This window comes from Octodon degus, unplaced genomic scaffold (assembly GCF_000260255.1).
Source record: "Octodon degus isolate 3935 unplaced genomic scaffold, OctDeg1.0 scaffold00223, whole genome shotgun sequence".
Classification (NCBI taxonomy): Eukaryota; Metazoa; Chordata; class Mammalia; order Rodentia; family Octodontidae; genus Octodon; species Octodon degus.
Genome location: NW_004524799.1, coordinates 424,459 through 450,520, shown reverse-complemented (window position 1 = coordinate 450,520; position 26,062 = coordinate 424,459). Strand labels below are relative to the sequence as shown.

The 26,062-nt window shown below is 34.5% G+C and overlaps 1 protein-coding gene across 6 annotated transcripts in view; it reads left to right on the top strand.

The window, feature by feature from the left end:
- Positions 1-26,062, top strand: part of Kdm6a (lysine demethylase 6A) — a 201,491-nt gene that overhangs the window by 99,063 nt on the left and 76,366 nt on the right. For 5 of the 6 annotated variants that reach the window (XM_004645303.3, XM_004645306.3, XM_004645307.3 and 2 more), the window contains exons 6-7: positions 9,208-9,328; positions 22,996-23,050. In XM_004645303.3, coding sequence (XP_004645360.1) covers positions 9,208-9,328; positions 22,996-23,050 — 176 coding nt within the window. The remainder of the gene's footprint in view (positions 1-9,207; positions 9,329-22,995; positions 23,051-26,062) is intronic. The other variant, XM_012517858.2, reaches the window with a different exon arrangement.

Sequence of the window (26,062 nt, the reverse complement as noted above, 5' to 3'; positions counted from 1 at the left end):
AGTTGCGTGTACAGAACAATCTGGTATAAATTTTCAACTATTATATAATAATGTGGTATAACATTTAGTCAAAGAAAGCTTACGTTAGGAAGCTTTGTGGGATTACTCATTGTTGACTAGTGGTCCCCATGTTACTTAAACTAACAAATGATTGTGATCTCAGGCCTGAAGATCTTGCTCCATTATGATCAGTATCTTTACCTTTTTTGACTTCTAGATAAGATTGTCTACTCCTCTCTCCTGCCAACACTGGCTTGCAATCCCCAATTTCTAGTAATTAGGCACTGTATTATAAACTTTCAGTTCTTCTCGTATACAATAAGCATAGTAGTATCACTTGAGAGCTGGAGATTAATTATAGCAATGAATAAGATTTTATAGATTGTAAAATATGAAATTCTGTTACTTATTACCTTTGTCCTATTGTTTTCTGTTTGCCAGACAATAGCAGGCTCTAAATGAAAGAACGTAGAATTTGAGTTGGAAGAATGATGTTCAGGTTGCAGTATTGCCACTTAGTTTGAACTTGTTAAATAATTTTCCTAGGTCTGTTTCCTCATTTGTTTAAGGAAGATTCTAAAACAAAACTAAATTACAATTACATGCCTTTTACAGAATTTTCATGATCAAATGAGATACTGTAGTCTTGTGAAGATGTATGCTTTTTTGTTTGAAGTATATCTGACATTGCCAGAATCCCTTCTGTGGTGCAGAATTTTAAGCTGAATGGGTAATAAGAATCAGAGGAAAGTGATTGTGTATTTTACCATAGGTTACAATTAAGAATTATATATATATATATATACATATATATATATATATATATATCTATCTGAATATTTGTTACAGAACTTTTACGTATTAATAGTGATTTGATACTTTTTTTCTGAAGAGCAAACTAACCATGGCTTGATTTTCCTTGTATGAGTTTTCTTTCCTTTCGCTTTTGGTCCTATTAACTTCCAATCGTATATGGCAAACACTGTATTATTAGAAAGCACCTGTGATTATAATCATTCAGAACACTGCTTTTCAAAAAGCAGTAATGATTTTCATAGAGAATCTTTATAATTTTCTTCTAAATTATCCCTTTCTTTACACCAATCCTAAATTAAGCTTTCTAATTTCATGTTCAGTGTGTCACATTTAAAACCAAGGATAGACTAGACCAGTAATACTGTATTTTAAAATCTGTTAGATTCATAAAGATCCTATTTGTAGAATTCAAAATTCTAAATGTTTAGGATTAGAAATATCTTAAGGGTAATTTGTTTTTTCTCCCTTAATTTTGTGAGTGAAGAAAACATTTAATTCAGATTTACATATTTTAGTAGTAGAAACAAGCTTATGCTCAGATTGCCTGAACATGTATACATATCTTTCCCCAAGTTTGAAGTAGATAGGTGTTTATGTTTTAATCAGTATTTATAGTGGTTCTGTTAGTGATATTGATACAGTCTTTATGGCCTGGTGGAACTAATTTAGGCACACATAAAGCAAGGAACTCTACAGTTTAGGAATGAATACTTGTGCCATAGCAGCCAGTTTTTACAACCTCCGGTGACCTTTGAGTCCTTCTCTGTATGGAAGATAAGAACACAAAATTTGATTGCCTTAATAAGTTTGTGACCATGCTAAGTTATAGGTCTTATAGCTGTGGAAAATTATTATATCTTTTTATTCCTTATCTACACAGAATTTCTATATCCTTCAGTTGATCTGAGAAATAAAATTGAATGATGAAAGTACAATGCAGTGTCTGAATTAATAAGTGCCCTCTGCTCTATTGATCATGTCTTGATCACCATTGTTTTGTTAAGCTTCAGTGCTGTAACCCCTTCCTAAAATAATACAACTCAGCTTGTCTATGAATTTACTCTGGCTTTGCTGTTTCTTCTCTTGCTCATCAAATGTTCTATCGCAAACTGTACCTCACATTTCTTTTTAAATTATATTATTTCTTGAACAACCAAAAAATTAGAAAGCATGGTATAGTGCTTGTTGGGAGAGTATACCTTTACTTAGGTTAAAACTACTTTGTGTTTTATTTGCACATATGGTTTAATTGCTGGGATTAAGAAATTTTAATTGCACACCAAATTTTTAGGGATTTGTTGGATAAATGATTCTAAAGAAAATAATTGTATCTTTTCATACTGTCAGCGCAAAGAATCTGCTTCAGTTGTCTCTGTTGTATCTTTAGTCTATGTAATTGAAGTCCAATTTGGCATTTGGTTATGAAGTGTTTTGACATTTGATGAGACTATTTTATAATACTGTGTGTAAGTATCATGTGTGTTTGACAAATGGGTGATGGTGACTTAATATACTATTAAAACAATTTTATTAACTATAGTATTGTTAGCCTTTTTGTTTTTATCAGATTATTCCATTCATTTTGTTTTTCTATTGTAGTTGATTTTATTGGTCAATTTCTAGTTCAGATAGATTATATGGACAGTTTTCCAGTTTCAGTGAGTCCCTTTTTAGATAGATAAGTTCATATCAGAAAAGTACATTTGAGCAACTGTTACATGACTTCTCTTTATTATATAGTTGTATTATTATTCTTGTGAAGGATCTGGGACTAAACTTTAAAGAAGATACCTAGAATGAGAGAGATACAGAAGCACATGGTAAAGCATATACAGCAGAGAGCTAGAAACAGGTCTCTCTGTAAAGCTGTTTCTTTACATATGCATGTATCTAAGCCTTAACTTGGAGAGGAAACAAAGTAGAGAAAGTCAGACTGATGGAAAAAAGATCATTTGGGGAAGAAATAGTCCTTTGACAATCCAATTAAAGGAAACAAACTGTCCTTACCCAGTACAGCATATAGCCATGTCACTAAATACATGTTTGTAAAAATGCTTTTCAGCTGTTTGTAGGCTATCACCTTTTCTGCTCTTCCCATTGACCTCTATAGAATGGGCTGATGGTTGCAAATATAATGGTGCAGTGTTGTGCCACAGGCATAGGGCTTTGGAAATTAGGCTGCCAAACCTGGTAAGGAAATGTAGTGGTCATTATTATGTTTATAAAAAAGTATTAGAAGAATAAGGTGGGAGATAAATTTTAAAAGGCATGCTAACACAAAGTTTCTTTAGGATTTATTTCCATAGCATTGTAACAATCATGAATGTTCTCAAGGGTGTAAGAATTTCTGTGCTCTTGTATGGTCACTGACTGCTCTGAGTATAGTTAAAAAACAAACAAACAAACAAACAAACAAAAAAACCCCAACAACAGCGACGATCTTAAAAGCTTTTGGATTGGGTCTGGGAAATAGCTCTGTAGAATGAGCGCTTGCCTGGCAAGCACGGGGTCCTGAGTTCAATCCTCGGTACCACCAAAAAAAAAAGGTTTTGGATGAAATGAAAGAAAATAGTGCACAATTACACCTGTATAGCTATGGTACCTTTAATCTAGGAATGGGATGTAATAAAAGCTTAATATTTCCAGGTATGGTGGCAAATATCTGCAATCCCAGTGCTCTGGGAGCTGAGGCTGGAGCATTTGAAGTTGGCCCAGCCTGGACAGTTTAACGATGCTGTCTTAAAATTAAAACAAAAGGCAGGAGTGCTGTAGCTGAAGTCCCCAGTACCTTTACCTCCCATATATTTTTTAAGCTATCATAATATAAACATGCTCTTTGACTGAAAGTTTAATGTAAATTATGTTTCCATTAAAGTTAAAACAGTTATCTGGGTGTGGTGGTACATGCCTGTAATTCTAGTACTCAGAGGCTGAGGCAGGAGAATCCTTGTGAGTTTAAGGCCAGTCTGGGCTACAAAGTGAGACCCTGTCTCAAAAAAACAAAATGAAAAACAATTGATGTTCAATAACATATGTTTATTATGTACAGTGCCATTTTAAAAACTAAGAAAACAAAAACTAGGAGGTGAAACTAAGGCAGTTCTAATAAAAATCTGCTTAACTAGTGATAAAAAAGATTGCCAGAGAAAATCTGAAAGGGCTTTGATTAAGCTTCAAGGAAATTATGGAAGAAAGCGTAAGTCTTCCAACAGAGACAGGAAAAAATGTATCTCACTGTCTGAGATTTAAGTGAAGACTGTCTAGAGAAAGTAAAATAATAACCCAGTGTGTGATCTTTCTAATTTCACCTTGCATTTAAGGTCCTTTCTGATTCAGCCTCAAATGATCCTGCTAGCTCAGCTAGTGCTCTTCTAAATACATTCTTTGTGCTCATCACACTGTATTAACACTTCCCTAAAAACATCTTAAGCATTTTATGTGTGACTTTCTTTGTGCCATTTAATGTTTGATCTGTCTTCTTTTCCAACTCTACCTTTTAAAATCTTATTACCTCTTTATTTCATCAAATATTTGATTGTTTCATTTAAAAAGAACCTCTTAATTCCTAATGTACATACGGAAGCATGTATGTTGTGTGTATATATGTTATAGATTTAGAGCTAGAATATTCTTTTAATTATTATGAAATTTTGTGGAAGTCATTCATTTATTCCTTCATGTATCCTTGAGGAAAATTTATGGACTCACCTAAACCTGTAATAGGAACATTAGCTAGTATTGTTATTTTTACTATAGAGGAGGTTGGTTTTCTAGAAATGTTATTAAAAGCTATGATGGTTGGACTGGCGAGATAGTGTGGCGGTCTAAGCACCTGCCGTCCACAGAAGCCTGGGCACACTGTGCTGGCCACCAAAGGCTGAGATAGGAGGATCGCTAGGAATCTGAGCTGCATAGCAAGACCCTGTACCAAACAAATAAATGAATAAATTAAAAAATTTAAAACCTACAATTGTTTTACTATACATTCAGCACATGCATATGTTTTTTGGAAGTAGTGCTCTTGAGTTTTTTCCTATAATTTTCCTTTTAAAATTGTTAATAGAAATTTAAAAAACTTTAAACTGAATAAACTGAAAACTATGTAGACATAATATTGGCAAAATAAAATTTTTTTTAGGTAATTTAAAATTGTCAATTATATCATGCATAGTAGTAATACATAACTTTTTTGTTGCAGTACAGAGTATGCTGTAAGTTTTGAACACAGTGAACTTCTAAAAAACTGAACATTTCCAGGCACTTTATCATAAACATATTTTAGTTTTGGTAGTCATCACTATAAAATTCTTTGTCAGAACTCTGAAATCAGAACACATTATATCTGTTGATGATTTATTCTAGTTTGTGCTGGAGAAACTGTTCTGGATGCATGGATTTTGGTGAGATAGAATTGTAGTAAAAGGAAAACTAAAATGAGAATATATTGTCTAGTTATTTTTGTCTTGTTTCTGCAGCAAAATACCCAACACCCAAAAGTTGAAGAAAGGCTCATTTAGTTTACAGTTGGTGAGGTTTCAATTCATAGTTGGCTGACTCCAAGGTAGGGTGGCATGACAGAGGAGAAACAGTTCATGGTGGATAGAAGGCAGTAAAGTAGTGGAGAAACAAAGCAGCAAGTGACAAGTGACCCCAGTAGCCTTCTTTCCTTTCCTTGTATTCTGTCCAGGCTCCCTGCCCTTAGCACTCACACCCAAGGACGACCTCCTATTGTCTCCTCCTACAACTATGGCAGACCAATCAGTGGACTGACTTGGTAATCACACACCCTTGAGCCCAGCATCACACACCAGAGACATTAGACACAAGCCGTAGCAAGTGGTACTTGTTTTCTCTGCCCTACACAGGTATTTTCTTTTCTCCCTTACCCTTAGTTGCTTTATTTTCCTAGGTAAGGGAAAATTGAAGGAGCATGTGGGAAAGAAAGATGGGCAAAAGTTGAGAAAGGAAATGAATAATGTATTTTGTGTTAGATGAGGTAAACTGTCAGTAAAGAAAAGAGACTGTAGAGCATCTGTTCAAAGTTTTTTTTTTTTTTTAATTTATTTTATTTTTTATAGTACTGGAGTTCAAACTCAGGACCTTCTGCTTCCCAGGCACGTGCTTACCGTTGCTCAGCTATATCCCCCACCCTGTCCACTTAAGTAATAAGCCTCATCAATTAATTGTCATCAGTTAATACCTATTAAGCCTTTCCTATATTATTTAGAATATTAAAAGTAAAAGTAATGTGAACCTTAAAGAATAGACTTAGAAAAGCTGGAGACAATGCAAATCGGTAGAAAATAAAGTAATTTTATAAACTCGACCTAACTGCTGAATAACACTAATTAAAAAATATTTGATGCTAAGGTTGGGTGGTGAGCCTTGAAGATAACAGTAGATTTATTTATTTATTTATTTTTTAATTTTTTTTTTGGTGGAACTGGGGATTGAACTCAGGCCTTTGCACTTGCCAGGGAAGCGCTTATTCCACTGAGCCATCTCCCCGGCCCCATTAACAGTAGATTTAGAAGGAAGCTTAAGAGTGAAAATATTGGGCCAGGGAGATGGCTCAGTAGAATAAGTGCTTCCCTGGCAAGCACAAAGGCCTGAGTTCAATCCCCGGTTCCACAGGGGGGGGAAAAAAAAAGTGAAAATATTCCACAGCAGGAGAGCACAGTAAGGAGAAACACTGAAGAGAACAGTGCCAGTATAGGCCGTTTCATACTTGAAGAGGACCAGTGTTTGGGATGTACCTGGGAATGGAGTTGTACAGCTGTTGTTCACAGATCTTACACCCAACATGGAGATATGATTATTGTTAGTAAGGTGGTTATTAGGCAGTCACAAGGGTCATCTGTTAATTAATGCAAACTAGAGCAAAGTGAAAAAGTCGTTAAAGACTTATTTTATAAATCTAGTAATAAAACACTGAAAATTAGCTCTACAAGGTAGTGCATTTAAAATAATAGCTTATTGTCCTGAACAATTTAAAAAAGTCTTTGAAAAGTAAATAGAAGCCTAACCTAAGTGTGTTTGGAGTATGTCTTTGTGTTAATAGGTTAACAGGTCCCTCTCCCCCCCACACGCTAACATACACTGAGAGTGTGTTAGATCCCTTGATTTTTTTTTTTTTTTTTTTTTTTTTTGTGACTGTGTCATATTGTGAATCAAATGGAAGAGCTATCTATACTAAAGGCACTGTTTCAGTAAACCATCCACAAATACTACGTTTATGGAGAAGGTGGAATAGAAACAGACTGAATAAGAAGTTCCTCCCTGAGGCATTGTTACTGATTTCCTGTGTTCCCTATCACTCTCCTCCTTGTATACCTTTTATTGTACCTTTTTTCCTTTCCTAACTTCTCTTTATTTCTTTCTTTCCTTGCTGTGTTTTTCTTTTGTATCTGTGATTCAGGCTATTTGAGTTTTTATTGGCACATGTGGACATTGCTTAGTTCTGACCCATTTATTCCATTAGATAATTTTCTGAACTGTATCGTAACATAAGGTTAATTAGGACATTATGAAGCATTCTTCATAAGCTTTATTACGATAAAATATGTCATTTAAAATATGTAGATCCTAGGTGTACATCATGACATGTTAATGTAAAATAAAAATTCATATAGCAATCACCTGGGTCAAGAAGTAAAACATTGCTATCAACCTAGGAGCTTCCTAAAGCTACTCCCTACCTTTTGTCAGTCATATCCTATGTTTTAATTAGCATAATTTATTATTGTAGTTCTCTGTTGTAACCTTTTTGGGCTGGGAGTGCTGAGGATTGAATATAGGGCTACATGCATGCTAGCATGTGCTCTACTGCTAAGCTATCTTGTCAGCCCTCTCTCCCCAAACACGTGTGTTGTCTTCTGCCATGTGTGTGTTCAGGGACTGAGTAAGCCACCTTTGAATGAGAATGGTAGTTTGCCCTAGTTCTTTTCTATTAGTTGTTTGACTGCCTCTCCTGCCTTAAAGTCTGTGTACATCAAATAAGGAGATATGTGTATACCATACCTACTTTAAAAAATGGAACAGACAGTTGCACAGCTCTTCTTCAGGGAATAAATTAAGTACTATCATAAGCAGCTGTGATTGTGTCTGATGTCACCTATGCTCCACCCGCACCCCTCATCTCTTTTACGATTCTTAATTTTATGATAAACATGCACATTACCGCACAATCTGTTGGAAGTAGAAAGTGCCTAAATCATCAACATATGAATTATTCTGTTTTGTGGTATAATATAGAAAAAATAGTTTTGTTTTTTGAAGAATCACAGATTCAAAATAGCTATGTTTAAGATCTGTAATGGTACAGCTAGTTGTTAAAAAGCTTTGCAAGAAATATATAAGTTTGTGCTTTGAACAAGCTTTAAATCATGTAAGGATTTAAAATGACTTCTAATATACTGTTATATTTGCTACCATGATTTAAAAATTTAAAGTAGATTGTCTTTGTCATTACTATTTAATATTAATTTCTGATTAGGTACTATATTCACATGATCATTAAGCAGTATAAAAGTGTGATCGGTGAAAAATATACCTTTCCCCCCCACTTCTAAATTTCTTCTTTTGATAATGAAAACCTTTCATAAAAATACAATGTATAAATTTGAAGCAAAGATAGACAGGAAAATTAAATGGAATAAAGAACTTAGGAATGGACCCAATAAATATGGACATTTGATTTATGACAAAGTAGCACTGTTAGAGCAAGGAAGATTATTTTTACTTCTAATGGTGCAAGAACTATTTCATATTAGCTAGGGAAAAATACACGAATTGATCCCTTCCTCACACAGCATAAAAGATATATGGATCATCAATTTAAATATGCAAGCAAAAAATAATAAGTTGTAAAAAGACTTAATTTTATGGAATGGACTAGAAACAGTATTAATCCCTCCTCAAGAAAATTTATGTTGGCACTTTAAAAGAATATTTGAAAATTTAGGTGATGGCGATGTTTATTAAGTATGAACTGGAAGATACGTAAGTTTGGGTTTCAGGGTACAAAAAAGTTGTGATAATTTTCTTGAGGAGGAGGGATTAATCCTTCCTAACCTCTGTTTTTCTCCCTCCCCAAATTCCAGAACTGGTGAGCTCAGTTATTGACACTGAGAAGTTTATTAAACCATAATATATTGTTTGTTGGAATACTGATCTCCAAACCCCTTTTATATGAAATTTGATTATATATATTTAATTACATAAAAGACCCAAGTGTCCCTTTCTAGTTTTCTTTTTGCCGTTTATATCGTTCTAATAAAACTCACATTTCTTTTAAAACAGTATTGCATAAAACAAGTTTTACTGTACTACCAAGCAGAAATTCATGCACGTTTTAAAAAGTTAAGATATCTTATGTCTATATTCTTTCAGGGCAATTAAAGCATTTCAGGAGGTGCTTTATGTTGATCCCAGCTTTTGTCGAGCCAAGGAAATTCATTTACGACTTGGGCTTATGTTCAAAGTGAACACAGACTATGAGTCTAGTTTAAAGGTAGGTTGTTGGGTTTTTTTCAAGATACAATGTTTCATTTTTGTGTTTTTTTTTTTTTTTTCCTTCCTTATTTCTGTTATTCTTACATATTAGAACATTGAAAAATGTTAAAATTTATATTGGCACTTTAAAAGAATATTTGACAATTTAGATGATGGAGCTGTTTTATTATATATGAGATGGAAGATATATAAGATTGGGTTTCAGGATACAAAAAGTAGTTATGATGCTCAAATTGAAGTTTCCTTTTAAGTTTTGACTAAAACCTATTTTCAGGCTAGAGTGAAGGTTTCAATCTCTATTTGGACATCCACATTACTTCCCTATAAGCGATATGCTGCAATAGAGGTCAGAAGTAGGTACTTACTGATACTGTATATATAACTCAATCCTTGGCCATTCTATGTGTGGCTATCAGTAGAAATCTGCTCACCTCTACCAGCAGGACATATGTTATATCTAAATTATAAAAAATATTCTTATGGCATGTGGATTGCTAATAGATGAATAGAAACATTGGGAAAACATAATATGTTATTAGCCAGATATCTAACTTCTATCTATAGAAATTTGATGCTTTTCCAGTTTTCTGTGGAGTTTCTTGTGCTGTGTCTCCTAGCACTTTAGCTCTCACTGGGCTTTTCATGAAAGTATTGCTTCCCTGCGTGAGAAAGAATTGCAATTTGAAAAGATTAGGTGTTCTAGGAAAAAGCTTAACTTTTTGTGAGTTTATAAATAATATTTGTAATGGTTACTGTGTTCTACATATCTCCATTGTATATTCTTTTGATTCTGGAGGGGAGGGCAAAAGGGAGATAATGACTTTACAGTGAGTTGTAATTTGAATTCACTAATACAAAACTACAATATTTTTTAAAAGCTACATAGGAATGTCTTTGTTACCAATTTTTAAACTAGAAAATCATACAACTACTGTTTTGTGTAAGAATGAATGAGAGAAGTAGTAGATTGGGAAGAATTTAGCTTCTAGTGGTCAAAGGTAAGTGCAGTTAAGGAACAGATCCCCAGGGTAATGTATAAGAGGTGTGAGTATAAGAGATACCTGGAAGGTACCAGTTTTCTTTAGGCTCAGAACAACATTTTCTCAAATTGTATTATGGGGCGTGAGTAGATTTAAAATGGAAAATAAATTCAGATATGCCACCTTGCATATTTTGACGCTTCTTGGGCAGTCACATTTTCTAGTAATTATCACAGATTTGTAAGATGTCACATAGTACAACATAAACTTGTTTGAACATTTCACAACCTTGTCACAACTTGCCTGTTGTGTTGCAAAGCCGTTTTTGATGATAGTTTAGTAAATGTTGCTGGGGAAATACACTTGAGGGGAAAAATGGTTAAATGTATCTTATAGTAATTCTGTGGATACAAATCTATTTTTGAAAAGGTGACAATATTAAAGAGGATTTGAACCTTTTATCGAGGGGGTACAATGTTCCGTGGCTAACGGAAAGTATTCATATTGTACTTATGCACAACCTAAAATATTTCTGTATACTCTTTTATTTGTTCAGGCATAAATTAAAGGCCTTTAAATCATTATGTTCTTAGCAAAATTGATTTAAGTAAGAGTGGCTGCTTTTGGGGGTGGGGGCTTTCCTTTTATTTTAAATAACGGATAGCATTCTGTTATGTTTTATTTGTATGAATATAGGAAAGAATTTAAGAATCCTTGCTAGGGAGATAGCTCAGTAGAATAAGTGCCTCTGTGGTAAGCATGAGGTCCTGAGTTCAATCCCCCATACTGAAGAAAAAATAAAAGTGTATATTTGGGCCGGCCAAATAGCTCAGCAAATTAAAGCACCTGCAAGCAGGCACAGGGGCCAGGAGTTCAATCCCTGGGCCTACTGTACCCACCCTGCCTCTAGGGCTTGCTGAGCCGGCAATTGATGGTGGCGCGCGCCTGTAATCCCAGCTCTTGGGAGGCTATAAACAGGTGGATCACTGAGTCCCATCTAGTAGTGAGACCCTGAACACCCTGTAGACCCTTCCCTAAAATACAAAGAAAAAAAATCCTTAATATTTCTCTTCCCCATAGTGTAGAGATTTCCATTGATTTTAATCTCACCCTGAGATTGGCTTTTAAAGCGTTCTTTGTCCAGTATTTGTGTATTTTAAGGATGATTTTAGATACCAACATTTTTATTTGAAGAGGTGATACTTTAGTGTATTACCACAGATGCTTAGCATTCAAGTGTGAATCAAAAATACCCTTCTCTCCTTAAATTGCTTTGTGTTTTCCTGGCTAGTACTTAACTTCATCTGAATAGAGGTGGAACCTCTTGAGTTTTCCACCACATTATGCTCTTTCATAGCACAGTGTGTTGATAGAGATCAGTGGTGGCGAACCTGTAGCACGCCTGCTGCAGTGGGCTGTTTGTATCATTGAAATCTCTGAAAAGTCTGCCATCATTGATGTAGATGCATTTCAGACTGCAAACTCAAAACCTCCAACTCAGACTGGATAAAGTAATAAGACATGCTAGCTTATATGAAGTCCAGTCTCTGGGGTTGGTTGATTCATCTGATCCTGAGTTCTGTCAAGGAACCTTTTCTGTTCTATGTTGGCTGTTCTAAAGGCTGGTTGCTCTAGTTTGATAATGTAAGAGGGTAGTTGCCATGTGCAATTAAAGAGAAATTGTGTATTTCTTGTTTTGTATAGAAAAACCTTGTAGAGCAGTGGTTTATGTGCTTAATGTAGTGCTGGCATAAAATAAGGGCCTAGTAGATGATTGTTGTTTTATATAGGAAAAAGATTTTGACTTCCTGCTGATCTTTTAAAAGAAATACTTCACCTTGTATCTCATTAGCTAGAAATATGGTACACATGGCCATTCCTGGTTGATTCCTTATCAAATGAATTGTCATTACCAGTTATGTTCAGTCTTTGAGCAGGGTTCAAATCTTCATATATACTGTCCTGATGATATTTTAGTGTGAATGGCAGTATAAACAATCTATTACTGGTCAGAACTTCTCATATTTCTTTTCCCTTTCCAGAAGGATGTAGTATGTATAATATTTTTTAGGTAATAAAATGTTTAAATACAATAGTTTATTTTCTTAATAGGTTCCTTCTTTTCACCTACATATGAAATGTGTTCCAGGGCTGACTTTTTTTTTTTTTTTTTTAATTGCTGGTGATAATATTTCTCACAAAATGTATCTCTAAAACAGATTAATTCCATTTTGGTACTTTGTAAACATCTCCGAGAACAAGGAATTTGGTTTTGAAATTTGATCCTTCTACATACCACACAACTAACTTTCCTTATTCTTCTCATTATCTATGTCTATAGAGCTGGAACAATCCTATTTGCCTCAGAAGATTGAAATAAAGATGAGTATGTGTACACATACAGGCATATTTTGTACTTACAGTATTTTTCAGCCATTGTTTAGTTCTTAATTTATTATCTAAAGCTCTTTTAATTTAGGGTCAGAGTAGAGATTGTTTTTGAAATCCATTTTTCGTTCCCATAATTTAATTCTTATTTTTTTTCACTCTGCTTATCTTCAGAAATACAAAGTTAATGTTTAGCTTACTTTTCAATCATGTGGTGTTATTTTTCCATTAAATTGGTTAATACAGATTTCATGTAAGTAGTGGAGATACCAGTCCTTAATTTTTGAATTAGCTTATTATCTGAACCAGAGCCTATTCCAAGGTGACATTTCTGCATGGCTTTTTGTTGCTGTTGCTATTATCTACTTTAGATAGTATCCCTTCAGTTGGGTTTAGTTGCTTATTTAACACCATACAATTAATGCATTTTATTTTATTACTTTTAAAAGATATTGATAATCAATTATATCTGTTATATATTTGAAGTGACATACTATCATTGCACTCAAAGAACAGTAATTCTTCCTCTTTTTTTCTTTTTTTTTTTTTTTTTTTTTTTTGGGACAGGATTTTACTGAGTAATCCGGGCTAATCTTGAACTCAGTATGTTGTCCAGCCTGGCCTGAAATTCATGTTAATCTCCTGCGAGTGCTAGGATTACAGGCCTGTGCCACTGTCCCTGGCTCAAAGTACACTAATTCTGACAAATAATTGACTTCACTTTCACATCCTGGAAAACTGTTTGAATAATTTCTCTCATGTGAAGCTAACAAATGCAAAATAAGATATAATAGCACCTGTATTGTAACATCTAATAGTCTTCATTTAAGGCCAGTACATCTATTTAATGCAAGAAAAATTATATAGGATAAAAAATTATATAGCATTTTTCTCTAATGTTTATATTTAAAAAATAGTTTTAAAGTATTTCAGCTTTTATTTTAAATTGTTAAAATGTAGAAGGTGGCTTTCATGTTTTTGGGAACCCGTGCCTCACTGGTTAGGTTACCACTGCATATTTGAGAATGATAAATGCTGATTTGTAGGGGTTAATACACAATAAGTAAGAAGATGAGAATTACAGAGACAGTTTAAATGAGACTTGTCTGTTAGCCTGTTAATGTACTGGGTGTTGGTGTTTCTTGAATGGGCAGATACATGGAAAAGGCTGTAAAATGCGTGCTCATAATAGAGATTTGAAAAACTTTGAAAATAAGAAGCTAGTTTAAATTTTTATCTCTTGATAGAGTTCTTTTCTGTACAAACTGACATGGCAGTTTTATTCAGTTCAATTCATCAGTTCACGTCCTTACTATATTTGGCATGAAGTTGTTGAGTAAAATAGTAATCCTTTTAAAACTTCATTCCATGATGTATCAATACTCTGTTGATTCTTTCTTGAAGAATTTCTTTACATTTCAAGTATCATTTTCTGGTCCAAATCTCAGGATAAAGACTAAATCTTACATCTTACTGTAAGATTACTTCATTACTTCATTTGCTTCATTTACTTCATTTCCAGGTCCCTGATTTGATCTCATATCCTGGGTAAAGCTCAGGAATTTTATTGTCATATATTTTGTATGGCAATATGTTAAGTCAGAAAGGTTAAGTGATAGCATGATGATACATATGTACCCATTTTTAGAAACCACTTTTGAAATCTGTAAAATTCTTCCTTTTATTTATTAATATAAAATGCAGACTATTTGTCATGTAGTTATGTTACTGGGAACCCTTTGTATTCTAGAATTTCTTGCTGCAAAATGATTATTACCTATTGGTTTATTCATATCTATGCCTTGTTTCTAAATATCTGTAATGTTCTTTGTTTATGCTTTAACTATATTTTGTTCAAGTGTATGAAGATAATGAAATTTGGTGTTATTTCTGCATACATGCCATTCCTACTCAATTTCCTTTATGGTGCTCAGTAGTTTATCTTTTTCAACTGGCATTTTGAAAATTCTGGTCTTGAGTGGTGTGGAGGTAAAGTGGGGGAGTAATTGTGACTAATCTTTTTTCAGGAGATTGGAAAAAGCCCTAAAATTTTTTTTAAAAAGTTGGTAGATTTAAAACTTTACGATTTAGTCTTTATCCTGAGATTTGGACTAGAAAATGGTACTTGAAATGTAAAGAAATTCTTCAAGAAAGAATCAACAGAGTATTGACACATCATGGAAGCTGTGCTTAGAGTATAGGTATTGATAGAGCTATAAAGACAGTGGGAGAAGCATACTTTTTATTTTTTAGCACTTCTTATTTAATTTATCTGTTATTTGAATGTCCTCTGGCCTTGGCAGCAACATCACTTAAGGTTAGACCAGTTCTACAAATTAAACTCATTTTCTGTTCTCACCATATTCAACCTTTAAATGCCTCACTAAGGCCATTCTTATGTAATACTTATTCTTTTTTTCTTTTTCTACTACTCATAATTTGTTCTTTATCTTGCAATCTTTTCTGCACATTCTTTGATATGAGGTGAAATCCTAATTTATTTTTCATCTAGCTATTTAATGCCTTCTTGATTTTGTTCTATCAGCCTAATTTTCTTTCCATTTGACATTTATTTATGCCCTGAGTTGTATTACATGCTCCAATATATAAAGTGATAAAAATGGTTGAAATACATTAGTATCTCCGAAAGACATGTTTGGAAATATAATTAATACAGTGTGATCCAGCTATATGGTAATTAAATTTTTAAAAATTTATTGTGCCAAGACACACTTTGCCATTAATCATACTCCTTCTCGCTACTTTTGTGAGATAGGGTCTCTGTGTGTAGGCTGGTCTTGAATTCCCTATATAGCCCAGGTTGGCCTTGAAGTCAGGGCAGTCCTCTTGCCTCAGCCTCCCAAGTACAATTTTTACCACTTTCTGAAACAATTCTTGAAGTTCTCTTTTGTTATTGTCTTTATAAGATGTGAATAAAAATGACAGTGAATGCTGCTGCTGAGTGCCTTCCAAATGGAAAGGCAGGCTCATGAGACATTATGCCGTATCTTCATCTGCCTTATTTATTAGATCTGGCATTTTGTGTCTTCTTCCCCAAAGTAGAAATAACCATGAAAGGTAAATATTTTTAATTTATTTAAACCTCATAGTAGCCACTAACAGTACAACTGAAGATACTCAAATGAAGAACTGCTTGAGAAAATGGCAAGAAAGATGGGATAAGTGCTTTGAAAGAGAGATAGAGTATTTTGAGGATTAAAGGCAGTGTGTCCTTAACTGTAGTAAATGCAAGCATGTACCTTTTGTTTTTTTTTTTTGATCACACCATGTATGTTTAGTAACCATGTTCTCTGATGCTGAGAAGTCAGGATAATTCCAGGTTCTCTACATCATAGTTATTCTCCCTTTTGATGTTTCAAGTGCAGAAGTCATTTCTAATTAAAAAAAATAATGTTTCTACTTATATTTAAATTTATAGAATTTATAGTTATATTTGGTCTTGAAAGTCAGCTTTGTGAAATAGTCAATGTATTTAATATCACATTTAAAGAACCTTCTGTTTCAAAATAATATATTTTTTATTTTAAAGACAAAATTGATACAGAATTGAAATTAACAATGGTTATTATATATTGCATATTATCTTCAGAGTAGTTGCTCAGATTACCAGATATAGGCATGCAAAATTGATGAAGCAATATAAGCTCTAACTGTTCTTTTCAATGAACTAGTAGAATTTAGTAGTACAGTTATCTTAACTATCTTCTCTGTATCTTTCCTCCCCTTTGCCTCCCCCCCCCCCATCCCAGTTGTTTTTTTCCTTTTGAGCTGTTTCTTTCCCTTTCACAATATGTACTGTACCTTTTGGATCTTACTTACTCTATAAAGAACTTGCTCATAAGTGAAATAAATCAGACTTGCATGTGTAAACACTGTATTGTTTCCCTAGTGTAAGAAACTGAAAAATTAAATAAAAATATTTTACAGTACAAATTTTTATAGTTTCCCCATTATAAAACATACATCATATTCACCTCATTTATGTTATTAGTCTTACTCATATGAATGCAAATTATTAGATGGAAAAAATTCGAGCATTAGGTCAGCTCATATCTTTTTTTGGCGGAACCAGGGATTGAACTCAGGCCTTTGTGCTTGCCAGGGAAGCGCTTATTCTACTGAGCCATCTCCCCGGCCCTGGTCAGCTCATATCTTAATCATTTTGTGTATACACATTGGTCATGCACTAGGGCAAGATTTTTAAAAACTTCAAGTCACATTTCTATGTTTTTGTAAAATATGCTAGTAATAAAGATTTGAAAGACTAGCTAGGATACAGTTACAGAAAAAAAGATGAATAAGAACAGTAGAGTAAGTAGATTCTCAAAGGATGGGAGGGAGGGTGAGGATGATGCATTCTAGAGATCTTGAGATTTACTATCTGAGTTGATAGTGCAAAGAGAGTCCCCCTTTACTAGTTTGGATCACTATATTATCAACTAAAGCAAGAGATAAAAAAGCAGCAACAAGTTTTGGATTTAGGAGTTGAAAAGGCTTCGAATGGAGATGAGTCAGTTGATCATATATTGTATTGAATTGTTAGTACCTGAGGGACATCAGATGTTGGTGTAGGTAATTTAAGTCTGGAGCCTAAAGAAGAGGTAGAAATAAGATTTTGAATATCTTTGCTGTGCAGTGTGTTTGGTCTTCTCTTCCTCTTCTCTCCTTCACTTATTCCTTCTTCTCCTCTTCTCCCAACTTTTCTGCTTCTCCCCTTCTTACCCCCTTTCCACTTGTCCCTTCTTCTTCCTCTCCATCTTCTTGTTTTCTTTCTTTTTGAAATGGTTTCTTTTTCTTTTCTTTAAAAAATAGATCACATTTTGTAGCCTAGGCTGGCCTAGAACTCATGGTGTTACTCTTGCCTCAGCCCCCTGAGTGCTGGGATTACAGGCTTGGATATCATGCCCAGCACTGTTCAAGAAGTTTTTTTTTTTTTTTGGAAGGGTCTACAGGGTGTTCAGGGTCTCACTACTAGATTGGACTTGTAAGGATTCGCCTGTTTACAGCTTCCCAAGAGCTGGGATTGGGTCCAGGGAGATGGCTCAGTAGAATAAGTGCTTGCCTGGCAAGCGCAAGGGCCTGAGTTCAATCCCTGGTTCCACAAAAAAAACCCAAAAACCAAAAAACAAAACAAAACAAACAAACAAACAAAAAAAAACCCCCAAAAACCAACAAAAAATGCTAGCTGGTATTACAGGAGTGCGCTACCATGCCCAGTCTCAATTGCGGTCTCAGTGCACCCCCGGGGCGGGGCCAGCGCCAGCAGGGCAGGCCCCAGGGATCAAATCTGGACCCTGCACCTACTTGTAGGTGCTTTAATCCGCTGAGGTATTTGGCTCGCCCAAGAAACTTTTGAAAGCAGGTATAATAAACTTTAAAGGAGGAGCTTCTTTTCTGAGTGAACATTTTTGAGGATCTATTAGCTCTTGAGATACTGTTATTCAGTAGAGCTGATTTTGAGGGATAGGAGAAAACATCAGTCAGATTAGTTTGGCTGGCAACATGTCTCACAAACTCTACCAGAATTTTTAAGTTTTACGTCTAGATCATATTTTCAGAGACCAAATTCATAAAGTATGTACCATCACATCCTAAGACATTTCCTTGTTCTCATCAATTTGCCATAGACTGCTAGTTTTATAAATCAAGCTTGCTGGTTTAAAAATCATACTTTTAGAAGCGTAACAGTCCATAACAATGAAAAAAATATAATTTACCTTTGATATGCAATAACACCTGGCACACCTTCCCTTCTCTCACTTAATGATCCATAATACCCCATTTTGTAAGGGGCTGTAAAAAGAACTAGAGTTTCCTCAGGCAGAACTAACTCTTATTTTGTCTCTTTTTGGATTTAATTATAGAATGATCTGTTCTGTACATTCCTGGGGTAGGTTAATTTTTAAATTTATTTTAATAGCACCTTAATTTCAGTGGAGGGTTTTTTTTTTTTTTCTTTTTTGAGCTTTGTATTTATTTCTGCAGCTGTAGCTGTAACAGAGTGCCTGGTATAGAGAAAAGAAAACCCATGTCTAGCTTAATTAAATAGAGATAGCAGGATCAGCTACACACACTTTGTTTATTTACATGGTTTGAAATAAAGGTTTTTGGGGTCATGCATAGAATTTATTTATTTATTTTTTAATGTATTTGCTACAGGGTGTCACTACACAGCTTTGACTCAGTGATCCTCCTGTTTTCAACTTCCCCAACACTGGGATTACAGGCATGCACCATCATGCCCTGTCTCAGAGGCTGGCACAGCATGTGGTGCCAGGGATCAAACCATGGTCTCTGTGTTTGCCTAAGCAGGCACTTAGTCCACTGAACTATCTTGCTGGCCCTATGCATAGAATTTAAAAAGCCTTAAAAAATAGTGACATTTATCCCTGATATTTTATTAGAATAATTTACAGTGGCATTCCTATTTTGCAGGATGATACCCTTCAACTCACTGATCACTGAATCAGAAATCTTAGATTAGGTCTAGGATCCAAACATTGCTCCAAATAAATAATTTTTAATATATACATAATTTTTCAACTATGAAAAGTTGTTTCATTGCTTTTCATCAGGATTAAGAATATAGTTGAAGAGTTCTACAATTCAAAACAATCATGAGATAATCACAAACTATTCGGGTAGAAATGAAACAATTTAAAGAGACAGTCTTGAAACACCAATTTTTCATGTAATTGTGTGAATATAGATTTTCACACAATTAGAAATCAAGTTTCATAGGCGCTATGAATCAAGGCACTGTAACATAATTTTGAAATATTGAACATGCCAAAAGCTTGTAAAACAGAAGTTGACTTTGGTGATAAGTATAGCGAAAGAAATCATAACAAATCCAATTTTACATTAAATTGGACCAAAAGTGCTCAATGAAAAGAGAATCAGTGTAACCTTAAAAACATATTTTGGGCAAATTTTGCATAGACACTAATTTTCTTTAGACTACTTTCTATCTTGCGGTTTGTATATAGTCTTTGAACTTGCAGAGTTGTTTTCTGCATAATAACTTACAGAGCAGTGGTTAGTTTTAGCGTTGCAGTGTTTTGTGTTAGGTACAGATGTTTCCTTAGACCCGTGGAGGCAAACCTATGGCACACATGCCACAGCAGACTATTGTTACCAATGAATTCTCTTAAAATGTTCATTGTCAGTGTCCTGAATGCTGCTTTTGGTTGCAGAAATAGATACTAGATATTTTATCATGAGGCTTATGGAGTGGTTATGGTGATTGGTAGTCCTCTTTTTATTTTATCTGTAATAGATACATCTATTTTGCATCTGGTTTAAATATGATATTGGAAATGAAGCTATGGTGTCACAATATCCTCATCCTGGTCCCTCACTTTCCTTTAGTGTGATGAAAGGTGTGTCAGTATTTTCCTTCATGTGGGATGCTTTTACTAGCTATTGTTAGCTTTCTTTCTTTCTTTCTTTCTTTCTTTCTTTCTTTCTTTCTTTCTTTCTTTCTTTCTTTCTTTCATATATTTAGTACAGGATCTACAGGGTCTCACTACACAGATCGGACTCATAGTGATTCTCCTGTTTTCGTCCTCCCAAGTGCTGGGATTGTAGGTGTGCACCACTGTGTCCATTCTCAGTAGCAGTCTCAGTGTGCCCTGGGGATGGGGCCAGCATGGCCCCCTGGGGGATTGAACCCCAGTTGCTCTCCCTGCCTAAGCAGGTGCTTTAGTCCACTGAGCTATCTGGTCGGTCCTTGGGTTTCTTACAAACATTTGATAATTCTGTGCATTTTTGCATTCTTATGTGCATGCTTTTAGTGTGCATTCTTTTCTGGAATAAATTTCCTTTATTTTTACTGTTTGGAAATGATTGATATTCTATCATGTTGTATGTTTGAAATGGTGCATCAGTAACTTGATTGGTACATAAACTATGGTCAAAACTGTCCTGCTAGGTTTCATTGCAAGATCTTGAATGATAACAGAAACTCTTGTGGGGTTTCAGTGAATAGTAAAACTAAAGTACTGCCATTTTGAAGGCTTTTTCTTTTCAGCTTAGATGTAGATTTTGATGGCTTAGTTAGGAAAGGTCTGTCTTCTATCAAAATGAGAGCTTTTGTTTATAGGATAGATTAGATGAAAAAGTAAATCTGAATGATTATGGTACTGTTCTTTTTGTCTAGAAGAAAATAATTGATTATAAAGCATGATCACAGTACTCACATTTATAGTGTTCACATCTTAGAGTAGTGTCTCTGCTGTCTCTTGTAGTAGCACACTATAAAGGGACATTTGAAGGTACACAGTCTGCTTAGTAGGCCAAAGGAGGAGAATACCAGCAGTTCTTGAAGTGGTAAAAGGTTGAATAGTTTTCATTTAGTCAACCATGGCAAATAATTTTTCATTTTTATTTTGTTGACCATTAATCCTTAGGTCTGCACTGTCTTTTTTAAGAAAATCTTTTTATTTGTTCATTTATTTGGTACTGAGTCTCGCTATGCAGCTCAGACTCCTAATGATCCTCCTGTCTCAGCCTCTCCAGTATTGGGATTACAGGCATGTACCACCATGTCCATTTTCAATGGCCAGCATGGCAAAACTGGAGTTCTGGGGCCGGCACAGCATGCAGTGCTAGGAATCAGACCCAGGTCCTTGTGCTTGCCAGGCAGGCGCTTAGACCACTGAGTTATCTCCCCATCTCAAATCTACACTGTCTTTATGGAATTATAGACTCTCAGTAAATATTCTTTAAGTAGGTGAATATTTAGTATTTAAGGGCCATAGTAATTTTGTTAGTTTACTCATCAGAATATGTTATAAGTTTAAGTTTTAAGAATGCTGCAGATGTCAACTAGTGTAATTATGCATGCTCATAGCAGGCAATTGGATATGCAATAGCTACTGCTTTCATTCCAGAAGATGCATTCTCATTTCTGGTAACATTGAGTACCTGATATTATTCTTATTAATTGAAGGTTCTACTTTACCAAACACAGTTTTGATTATTGTTTTGAAATAGAGTACTGTACTTAATGCTTGTTGATACCTCTCTCGATAAAAGAAAATTCTTTTGGAGTTTACTCTAGAAGTTGTCATTATCAATTATTTGTTCATTTAGAAATCACAAAAGTGCAACTTCTTACATGTTTAGATCATGGGTAGGAGAGGAATGAAATTATTGTGGTTGGTATTTTGAAAGAAATTGTTTGCACTTTATTACTTTTTTGGAATGGGGTACTGGGGATTGAACCTTGGGTTGCTCAGCCACGGAGCTACATCCTCAGCCTTTTTTATTTTGAGACAGGGTCTTGTTAAGTTTTCCAGGCTGACTTTGAATTTGAAATCCTGCCATCCAGTCCCTTGAGTACGTGGCACTATAGGTGCCCTGCTTATTACTTTTAGTAACTAAAACCATGAAGGGTCAGAAAATTTGAACATACATTTCTGGGACTTTTTTTTTTTTATAGAAGTATTCAGAGATTCACTTTTTTTTTTTTAACTTAAAGAATTTGTACTAACTCTGGTGCTTATTGTTTATCTTCTCTATTTACATACCAGGTTCAGTGTTGATTAACTGTCACACTGTGACCAAGTGTTCTTATAATTTATGTTTTTAACACTGTGGTACACGTTGTTATTAACATGTATTTTATGGGTAGCTTTCTCATAAATTATGAGAAGATACTGTAATAGTGTTTAATAGTGTCCGAAGAATTGTACATACACATTGTAAAGGGACAATTCTGTCTTATACATGAACTTAAAAGGATAATTATATCATATAAATGAACATAGATTATTTTATAGGTGCTTAAGTACAATGGTTATTAAAGAATCAATAAAGATAGATTGTTGTTTACCCTCCATAACAGTTCTCACTGTGATTTTATTGGTTACGAAAGTTTAGGTCTCATTTTTAAGTAAAAAATAGTGTTCTGACATTGATACCATTGGACTTCTACTTTTATTTTTAAAATTGACATGTTCTATTTAAATTGTTTTATAATACCCCTATTTACCTAAAAAAATGTCTGAAGCTTTTTCGTATAAAAATATGCATAGGATAACTTGATAAAGTTAATTCTTAATTCTTTTTTCTCAGCTGTTTCAGGAAAATAATTCAACAACCTTCATTGGGCAGCAATACATATTCAAAGTAATTCTAGTTGGTTACCTAGTACGTTTTATTTATAAGACATAATTTCAATGTTATATTAGATTTTACCTGAAAATTATTTTAAGACAACTTTACGTGACACTAAATTTAGTGCATTAATTTTCTCATTCTCCTCTTACAGCATTTTCAGTTAGCTTTGGTTGACTGTAATCCCTGCACTTTGTCCAATGCTGAAAGTAAGTATTAAGTACCGTAGTTTTCTGCATGTAGTCAGATCACTTCATCATAAATAATCATGACAGTAATGTTAGTGATAAATTCTTTGTGATTTTTTTTTTCTTATAGAATTATTGAGTGTTAACTGTACTGGTTGCCATGACTACTTGTGCAACTGGAACATGTGAGCCTGTGAGCAGCTTGTGTCTAAAATAGATAGGCCAGTCAAGGGGGTTTTTGAATTAAAATGATCTGCATTAATGAACAAGATTTACTTTTTTTGTCTATTATATTGTAGATGACTCAGAGGGATTAAAATTATGTTTGTCAGTCATTTTAGGAAAAATGGATATACAAAGATTCTTACTTAGTGTGTGGCATTAAAATTATTATTAATTTTGAAGCTAATGCTTTGACCTTTATTGTAGTTCTACACATTATATGAGGTAACACTTCAGCTAATTTAAGAAAATGTGAAGTATATTTTGGCACAGTGTTTTTCTTCTGTTATATTTTTACTTTCTATGTAGATTTATTCCAAAAAATAGGTGAGGTTGATATTATAATGTGTTTATCAGTAATTATGTTTTTGTGTATTTAATATACTTCAAAATACCCAGTAAAGAATTTTTAAAAACCATTGGATTGAAACTGGATTTTTAAAAAAGCTTTCTCCCTTGAAAAATAAAAATTTTAAAGTATAAGAAGCAGTGAGTAATTCTTCATGAAAATTTCATTTTTTTCATAGTATTCTAGGATTTAGAAAGCTTGCATTTGACTGTTATTTTTGTGGTTTCTGTGTTGAACAGGGGTAAGGGAAGAAAGGAAAGACCCACAGAAGGTAAACAGTGGAAAGCCACTGCCTATAAGCCTGAAGTGGCAGAGGGAGCCAAGAATTGAGCTGAGACACATAGACAGGAGCAGACCTACTCAATGCCTCACTTTCTTTGTCACTTCACTGTTACACCCGTTTTGTGTCAGGGTTTAGAAATGCCTAAGGAAATTGTTGGATCAGTCAGAAAGCTGTAGAATTTTGAATATAACATGCATTAAGACAGAGCATGGAGGGCTGAGGCTGTTAGCTCCATAGTAGACTGTCTAGCATTTGAAAGAATGTAGGTTTAGTCTTTAGTCTGCCTGCCTGCCTGCCTGCCTGCCTGCCTGCCTCCCTGCCTCCCTGCCTCCCTGCCTCCCTGCCTCCCTGCCTCCCTGCCTCCCTGCCTCCCTGCCTCCCTGCCTTCCTCCCTCCCTCCCTCCCTCTCCCCATAGCATGGTATAAATCTTCATTTATAATGAAGAACCATTTTCCCCCTCCTTTTTGGTAATACTGGAGATTGAACCCAGAGTCTGCATACTGAGCTATATACCCAGCCTCTTATTATTCCTTCCTTCCTTCCTTCCTTCCTTCCTTCCTTCCTTCCTTCCTTCCTTCCATCCATCCATCCATCCATCCATCCATCCACAGGATCTCACTCTGTAGTTCAGGGTGGTCTTGAACTTTGAGATCCTCCTGCCTCAGCCTCCCAGGTGCTTTCTATCATTCTGAATATTTGCCCCCCCCTTTTTTTTTAAATGGTGGTAGTAGTGAGAAGGTAATTCAGATTGAACACAGGGCCTCACGTATGTTGGACAAGACAGTAGCATTACCACTGAGAGACTCCCCTATACCCTTTGTATTTTTTTAAATTTATTTTTTTATTTTTGTGGTGTCAAGGATTGAATCCAGGGCCTTCATTTGAGATATCCCCCAAACACATATTTTATTTTGAGACATAATCTGGCTGAGTTGATAACCTACCCAGGCTGGGCTTGAATTTGTAAGCCCCTTACCTCAGTCTCCTAGAGTATTGGGATTTTAAAATCTTAAGATGAGCCATCATTCCTAGTTTGATCAATTACCAAGGAAATCTGATGAAGAGGGGAAAAATGTTAAAAGATTTCTATTTTCTTTAAAAGAAATTCAGGATTTGGTAAAGATTAGTGTATTTCCAAGATAAATGACAGAAAATAACAAAAACCTTTTACAGTTTCTAAAATAAAGTTAGAGCGAAAGATAATTTAATTCATTGATTTAGCAATTTATGAAGTGCTAGTTTATACTTTTTCCTTAGTTGTTTTTTCAGGTTATATAGAGACCCTTAACATCTTTTTATAATTAGTTTCATGGAATAAGAAAACAGTTTGTTTTCACTTATTTCATTACTATCCTGTAAATTAAAATTAACTTTGTTCACTACATGTCAGTTTGGGTAACTTTGAGGGACCTTTCTTTCATGAATGTTGGACCATCCTCATTTTAATCTTTGTCAAGGTTACATCTTAGTTGTAAATCATTACTCTTTTGAGGAAAACATTGATGGATAGACTGAGTACCTCAGGGTGGAAAACTTTGATGTTGAATTTGTTTTTGTTTTTGTTTTTTTGTTTCTTGTCTTTTTGAGACAGGGTCTTGGTATGCAGTTCACGCTGGTCTTAAACTCACTTTGTAGTGTAGGCTGGCCTCAAACTCACAGAGATCCTCCATCTTCAGACTCCCAAGTGCTGGCACTATAAGGGTATGCCACTATGGCTGGCCTCATGTTGAATTTGAAGAGAACAGTTTGAACCGTCATAAATACATCTTTAAATATAGTGTGTCCATCTGTTGGTTATTGAGAAGAAAAATAGAACAGGGCTGACCAGCATTTCTTTTGTCTGCGACTGAGGAGTTTCTTGAACTTTTAGTGCTGATGGCTTGTTCACTGTAGGGGAAGGGCAGATGTTTTAGAATTTTTTTAGGCATTGTATAGATTTACTTGGTAACCATGATAAAGGTGAATAAATATTTTGTGGAAACCAACAGTTGTAGACTACCTATTTTAAGGTAATATTATTGTTTTAAATATCAGGCTCTTTACTGTCTTTGTAAAACATTTCTCTTTGAATTATTTTGTCATCATTGGTTTGAATGTGCCACAGACTTTGACAACTCTTTAAAATCCTTTCATGTTATTTGTGATACTACAAAGATCAAAATTGTAAGTTAACAAGGC